Raw genomic sequence first — 7,986 nt, 5'->3', positions numbered from 1 at the left:
TGCTTGTTTTCTTCTTGTTTTTATGGTGCATTTCACTGGCATATTTAATAGTCATTCATTTCCATAGTATTTGCTTACCATAACTTACAAATTCAAAGTGGATGGTTATATTGTATTTACAAACAAGTTGGCACTTACAGAATAAATTATTGTTTCCTCTTTTTCCTTTCTTTTCTTTTCTTTTCTTTTTTTTTTTTTTTTTATTTTTTTTTTTTTTTTTTCTTCTCTCTCTTCTTTTTTCACCCCAGGGCATCCAGAATTCAGGCAGAATGGTAAAACCTGCTGCCTGCTTCCATTATGCTACATTAACATGAATAAATAGGCTTCCAGCTGGTACATTCTTTCCCAATGGTTTGCTTGCTGCTAAGAGGCAGTGCCTTCCACCTCAGTTCATCTTCGATGCTCAGGAACTGTTAGTCAAGTGAAAGCAAAGGCTGCATGTTTTCTTCCTCATTCTTATCCATGCGTTTTAGCACTCCGGGATCCACAACTGATTGAGACCTGCAGAAGGATAACACGCTTATTTGACATTTCCAGATCAAGTCAAATGAGGGTAAACGTCAGCTCTCTTTTGTTTATTTTCATTTTTGYCAGGGCTTAAAAATAATAGTACGGGCACCCTGAGCATCTGATCGTAGCAAATGGTCAGAAAATACCCTCATGAAATGCTTACATTGCTTTAACAGTCTCTGTGCTAGTTTGTGGATAGAGGCAAAAGGTGGAATACAGGGATTTTCTTTTTTTTCATGGAAATGGTGAAGCAGGATACATCCTCAGTACATAAAATAGAGGGCAAACTAAGCTGTCTTTTGTAGTGTCCTAAGCATTGACCCTCTTGACCAGAGGGCTATATGGTAAAGAAGGTATAATTCAGCAACCCAGCTGGCTAATGGCATGTYGCAATTAGTGACATGTTAGCTGGAAGCACAAGTTGCTCCTCTCCTGAACAGCACTTAAATGCAGCAGCGCATGCTGCTAAGCCAACCCTGGGGAACCCTGCCATGGCCAGCAGGATTTCTGGAGCAGCGGACACGTCTGTCAAATGCACTTATCAGCTTAACTACACACAGCCCAGATGGATGGTAAGGGTAAATTCATTGAGGATTGTAAAAATTTTAAGATCCTCTGATTCAGTACAGCACTGTGAGACTGGTACTATAATTCCCTGCAACTGCCGTGTGTGAGTAAGATACAGTTTCAGATACAATTTTCAGCAAAATCAAACTGCTCCATTAAAAAAAAAAAGTTTGAAGTGTTAAGAAGAGGATTCACCTCACCTATGCCTTAGCTTGTCAAAAAAGCAGACATTTTTAGGCTATAGTACCTGCAACCTTTGTTAGATGTCTCCTTTAGAGCGAGATGACTCAGATGCTAGAAATATTTATTTCTCTCCATTTCTGTAAAGAGGATTTGAGACAGCTAGAAGCATGTGTTCATCTCTACAATGTAGGTATTTATCTTCAGTCATAGGAAGCCCACTGTAAGTGGCTGTAGCATTACTACTAATTGGTGTTTTGCAGGRCTACAGCGGAGAGACAAAACATTTATCAATTCTGACCTCTCTCATAAGATAAACTTACAGGGCCAATTCCTCTCTCAGAAAATGGCACYGTACACTGAAACCAATGAATGAGGCTGATAGCAGGAGACAATCTGGTCTATCTCCAAAATAAATAAATAAATAAAAACTTTAAAAACAAAACTGAGGAAAAATATCTGAATTAAATCGTGGGTGAAAGCTTTAAATCCAAGGATATTTTCTAATATCACATACTATTCTTTCTTATTAATGGCATACTTCTCTTTCTTATTAATGGCAAAAATCAAGAAAATTGGCTTTAAAAATCTGATGATCTCTCTTGTGATAAACATAATTATTTTTTAAAAAATTAATACTGTGCAATAAGCCTCATCTAGAATATTGGTCAATTCCTCAGGCAGAAAGTGAACCCACTGAATTAAAAAAAATTTTTTTTAACGGCACAATGTACTGTRCTAATGCAAAGCTGACTGAAAATTTGCTAATGGAAAGCTGTACTCTTGGAAAATTCAGTTCATCAGGATTAAAAAAAGCTGTGGGAGCAGACTAATTTCAAAGAATTCCCAGTTGAATGTAAGTACTAATAGGAGATTGAAATCTCTTTTCCTAGGCTGCTAATATCTCAGCATCCAAAGTGTCCAGGAGTTCTCATCTGCTGAACTGAGAGGAAGGCTGCAAAYGTGGTCTCAAATTCCCAGTATGGCAGTTTTGCTCATAAATTCCTAGGGCTTCCAAACTCCAAATTCTAAGGCAGATTTTAACTAATCAAATCCAAGCTCCTAAGCTCAGGAGCCCAGATGCCTTGCAGAATGGGGAAGACAGTTTTCARTCAGTATTAAATCAAGTTTTATTATCATATTGCATTCTGTGCAGCAGTAATTCATGGATTAACCTATGTAAAAAGAAAAACATTTGTGTAAGTCTATAGCACCTTTTATCTACGTCTCCGAATCAATTTTACAGACMATACTGAAGAAATTCTCACAAATCACAGTGTGACAGAGCTGTACTACTAATTCCCATTTTAGAGATGAGGAGCCAAAGCCAAACACAGATGTTTAAAAAGTGATCCAGCTGTGGTTAGCTGCAAACAGGGTCCTGATCACCAGAGCTCCACTTCTTTGCCTTAACCATGAAAGCCAAAGGTGGACACAGCCTCCATCTAAATAACTGTGCTGCAACTGTGCCGTACGGTGTGAACACACACCCCTCAGAGGCCCCCGTCATACGCAGCACCAGGTCCTCCCAGCATCAGCCACCTTTTCAAGGAAGAGGACTCCTCCAACTCAATAAAAGGTCCAGGAGATCTGGAGGATATACTAGGAATTTCATTGATCCACATTTAGGCAAAATGAGTAATGATGAAGTGAATTCTTAACAGGATTTTGGTATAAGGGTACTCTTTCAGAGCAGTAAACTGATTCTAAAATGGAAAGCCAAATTAAATAAGATAATTKTTGGAGGCGTGCTAGACCCCTATGAAATTTAATCTATGAAGTTAAGCAAATTATTATTATTATTATTATCAGCRYCTTATTATTCCCTTCTACGTGGTACTAGCAGAGTAAGTCTACTCTGTACCTCTTTAGATATAACAGCTCAGAAGCAGGATTCCAGCAGACAAGGCGGATACATTATCTCAAAATGTGAGAATCTGTATAGAAGGTGAGGCCATTCAACTGAATATTATTTAGATATAATTTTCAATATGTTTGTTTTCTGCTATGTCTCCTGCTGTGCCAGCTAACCCAAAGATAAAGACTATCAAGCAATAAGCTGAAGATCAATTTGAAGTTAACATTGAAGTACAAGTCCACATGAAAGGTTTTTCAGGTGTTGGTTAAATGAGAAGAAAATAGGTAAATGTCTTCTGCTTTGATAAAGAATGAAGAATGTAGTCAATCCCCTACAAAGCTTTTTACAATTAATACACTTCTCCAAGCTGGTCTGGAAAATCTGCCTCCAAGAGTCTCGTTACTGGCCTTCTCATGTTTTCTTATTGCCTCTGTGGATGAGCCTGTTTTCCTCCCATGACTTCATTTTGGGACCGTATTCTACTCTTCTCTCCAGGATAAATTCCCCAGTGTCTCATAATTCTTGTGTTATGTGCAAATCATATATAAATGTATTGCTCACTCTCTCCCCTCCCCCAGGCTCTTCACTGACCTATTTTCTCCATTCCTGTTGTTAAATGCAACTTTGACATATGTATTCAGGACCTTTTTTAACTTCTCATTCCCAGYCAGTCTCTTCCTATTTCCCACTTTTCATACATTATGTTCCAAAACTCTTCTCCCTTCTGCATCAAATGTCATCTCCTGAAACTGAATTTTCAAGCTATTGTAGTCTGACTTCATTTAAAGGCTTTCTGCTCTGTATGACCTCCCAGATTCATTGCCAGACCTAGTCAGTTATGAGCTGAACTCTGACTTTTGCTGCTTTGCTCAACCCTTGTATCTCCCTCTTCGCGACATTTCCCCTTTTCTCTTCTACCTCCCTCGCAAGGTCAGACCAGATTCACCACTGCCGTGTGAATCACCTCACTTTTTCCAGTCCTTATAGAGGCAAGAAATCTCTCCCTATACTTTATCTGATTTAGAATGGCAAAATGCAGCAAGCAATTATACTGTGTTTTCTCAAAAAGAAGAGTATCAGACTGTGAAGATGTTTATCACATCTGAGTACAACAATTTGTATGGATTCTTGTGCTGTTTTTCCTCATCACTTTTTCTCATGCTGTGTGCAGTAACTGTGACTGAAAGGTCAGGTGCTGTAATACCCTGGCACTCACAGGCTGGTGGATAGCCGGCACTGGGTTATGAGATGGGAAAAGGTAAGAATCATCACTACTACCTGGCTGGACAATTAGACCTATTTTATCTTTAGCCCTAAGGCTCACTCCAGCCAGCACTGGCTCCCTAATGTTTTTTGTAAGCTAAGGCAGGACACTAGCTTGTTCTGAAAACAATATTGTATACATTACCTGAATGAAATATTGAAATCACCGAATTCATCATATTGAGCTCACAACCCACATGGGTAATAATCAATACTATGGGCTATAATTAACAGAGATCTTTTAAAAAATCTTCTAAAAAATAAACTGAGGAAACTGCCTATAGCTTCATAAAACATAAAAAGGAGGAAGGCAAACATTAACCTCACGGCAGTACTAGAAGACCTCAGTAGTTTTAACCCACCTTTTCATGGATTTGGGAGAAAGGTCCTTGTCTATATCTTTTGCAGGAGTGTTGTAGGAGTCAGCATTGCATTCACTGTCATCATCATATTCATGGTCTAGCAGTGTTCTCGCCCAAGTCCCCATGTCGTAGGGGGGCAACATTCCTCCAAACTCTGAGGGTAGGATCTCAGGATGTATTAGCTGATGCAGACTGTTGAGGTTATTTCCATGTAGGAATATCTGTATATACACACGGAGGTAAAAACAAAGCAGTATCACACAAACCATCAAAGCCCAAATTATGTCATCATTATCACAGGATATTGTGTGGTATGAATATTCTGTCTGTGTTGGGCATACAGAGTTAGTCATCCAAGACAGATGTTGCATATACCTTCAGTACGGCCAGTCTACATTCACAGCCCTGCAAACACATGATTGTTTTAAATATAAATAGCTTCAAAYGTTTGCAGAACCAGGGGCGTAAGGAGGGTGAGAACTAATGTCAGAGCTAGACAGACAGTAATTAGACAGAGATATTGCCTTTCTTTTATGATATTTGTTTTTTCTAATAAAGTAAAATAAAGCAAAAAATGAAATAAAGTAAATAAATAAAATTAACATTTGATATATACATTAAGGAGTATATGTTGACTCTCAGCATCCAACCATGAATTCTATAAATAAGATAAATCATAGAATCAGTAAGGTTGGAAGGGACCTCTGGAGATAATCCAGTCCAACCTCCCTGCTCAGCACGGTCACCTACAGCATGTTAGACAGGGCTGCATGCAGGCGGGCCTTGAAGATCTCCACAGAAGGAGACTCCACAACCTCTCTGGGCAACCTGGTCCAGGGCTCCGTCACTCTTACAGGGAAGAAATTCCCCCTCACGCTCAGGCGGAACTTCCTGTGCTTCAATTTCTGCCCATTGACTCTTGTCCTGTCACGCGGGACAACTGAAAAGAGTTTGTCCCCAGCCCCTTGACACCCTCCCTTCAGGTACTTGTACACATTGATAAGATCCCCCCTCAGTCTTCTCTTCCCCACGCTGAAGAGGCCCAGCTCTCGCAGCCGTTCCTCACAGGGCAGGTGCTCCAGCTCCTCTGATCATCTTTGTAGACCTTCACTGGACTCTCTCCAGTAGCTCCACGTCTCTCTTGTCCTGGGGAGCCCAGAACTGGACACAGGACTCGAGATGAGGCCTCCCCAGGGCTGAGGAGAGGGGCAGSATCACCTCCCTCCACCTGCTGGCAACACTCTTCCTAATGCACCCCAGGAGACCATTGGCCTTCCTGGCCACAAGAGCATATTGCTGGCTCATGGTCAACTTGTCATCCACCAGCACTCCCGAGTCCTTCTCTGCAGAGCTGCTCTCCAGAAGGTCAGCCCCCAGCTTGTACTGCTGCCTAGGGTTATTCCTCCCTAGGTCCAGGACTCTGCACTTGCCCTTGTTGAAGCTCAGGAGGTTCCTCTCCGCCCAGCTCTCCAGCCTGTCCAGGTCTCTCTGAATGGCAGCACAGCCCTCAGGTGTGTCAGCCCTTCCTCCCAGCTTGGTATCCTCAGCAAACTTGCTGAGGAGGCACTCCATCCCCTCATCCAGGTCATTGATGAAAAAGTTGAACAGGATGGGACCCAGTACTGAGCCCTGAGGGAAAGTCTCCTTCCACTGATATGAGGGACCTGCAGACCTTCCACAAAGAGGAAACACTTCTTGTAGGTTATTGTCTCCTTCTCTGGAGATATGTCTCCTTCTCTGGAGATATTCAAGGCCCACCTGGATGCAACCCTGCCTAACGTGCCCTAGGTGACTYTGCTGGTGCAGGGATGTTGGACTAGATGATCTCCAGAGGTCCCTTCCAACCTTACTGATTCTATGATTCTATGGCTGCACAGATAAATCRCAGTGGCTACTTCTATGCTAGCAAATAAAACAGGCCAGTTCTCATTCTCTGGCACAGAGCAATTGCCACGGCACAGTTCACACCCATTTGGTTAAACTCTCTTCATCTCCAGAGCGGGCTCATGTCATCATAGTGTTCACCGGTCTGTTTATACCCTGAACTGTTCCTGGGCCATGTCTAAAAAAGTACAGGCTGGCACAGGGCGGTACCCTGCCAGAGGCTGGCCCGTAACCACACAGGAYAAATGGTCACAAACCAGGGCTCAAGCCAATGCCCAGTCCCCTTTAATTTGTTCGTACAGAAGCAGCCAGCAAGGCAAGGTACGATGCTGCCTTGTAGCAGCTTATTCACTACAGAGTACGAGCTACACACAGAGAGATATCACCGAGCTGCTGGAGTGCTGCCAACTCAATCACATTTTACCCTGCAATGGCTTCTCCAGATAGTTCTACCCCTAGAATAATTTACTACGAGTTCAATTCAAAGGGAAGAAAGACAAAAGACCAAATATGTGTTTATTTCAGCTGATTTTCCAATTAGCTGTGGAGATAAGGAAGCTTTATATGAAAATGCAAACCCAATAACTGTCCTTCCGGCTTGGAAAGGACCTACTGTTGTGTGAAATAACAGATATCAATGGCAAAAATAATTTGTTTTATAGTGCCTTTCAGATGGAATGTTTCTTTTTTTTTAGTAATATTTTTATGCCTAGTAAAATGCGTAGTATAATGCCTGGATAAATGCCTAGTACTACTTTATCTGAATATAGTTATTAGTTGTAAATATCTCATATTTAAATAATACAAAATAATTCAGCATAAACTCAAAAGATTAATAATGAGCCAAATGAAATTTTGAAGAGAATTCTGATTTTTTTCACAATAATTTATTTTAGTTTTTTTTCAAATTTGATTCTATACTATATATGCYGAACACAGCTTTCACATTTTGACATTAAATTTTGGACTCTGCATCCAAATTTAACCACTTGACCTACTTTTTATAGTTATTATTATTCAGTATATTATTCAATATTGACAAAACCTTCTGTAGAAAGTCAGAATTTATGAAAATATAAGCTACTGATTCAGGTGTCTAAATAAAAATGTAGATGCCTAACCGCTAAGCACCCATATTCAACCACCTTGTCCCTTATTTCTAATCTTATAACATATCCATGGGCTGTGCTTTACTCTTCGGTTATACATACACAGCACTTGACTTAAATAGGCTTCAAGCGTATCTGGCACTAAAATGTTCCTTCACTGAAGCTGTAGTCAATGGAATCCTGCAAAAAAGGGCTTTGTTCGCATATTTATAACAGATATTACATAAAAGGCTTTGTGATCTATAGTTCAAAA

General features: G+C 40.6%; 1 protein-coding gene across 1 annotated transcript in view; it reads right to left on the bottom strand.

The window, feature by feature from the left end:
* Nucleotides 1–231: 231 nt before the first annotated feature.
* CLVS2 (clavesin 2) overlaps nucleotides 232–7,986 on the bottom strand; it is a 56,562-nt gene continuing 48,807 nt past the window's right edge. Inside the window, exons 4-5 of the mRNA XM_085318438.1 lie at nucleotides 4,741–4,961; nucleotides 232–501 (exon numbers count right to left, since the gene is read on the bottom strand). Coding sequence (XP_085174564.1) covers nucleotides 414–501; nucleotides 4,741–4,961 — 309 coding nt within the window. The 3' untranslated portion in view covers nucleotides 232–413. The remainder of the gene's footprint in view (nucleotides 502–4,740; nucleotides 4,962–7,986) is intronic.

The sequence above is a fragment of the Rhea americana genome, unplaced genomic scaffold, assembly GCF_003343005.1.
Source record: "Rhea americana isolate MKP2758 unplaced genomic scaffold, rheAme1 scaffold_117, whole genome shotgun sequence".
In the NCBI taxonomy this organism is placed as follows: Eukaryota; Metazoa; Chordata; class Aves; order Rheiformes; family Rheidae; genus Rhea; species Rhea americana.
This window is presented reverse-complemented; position numbering and strand designations above follow the sequence as displayed.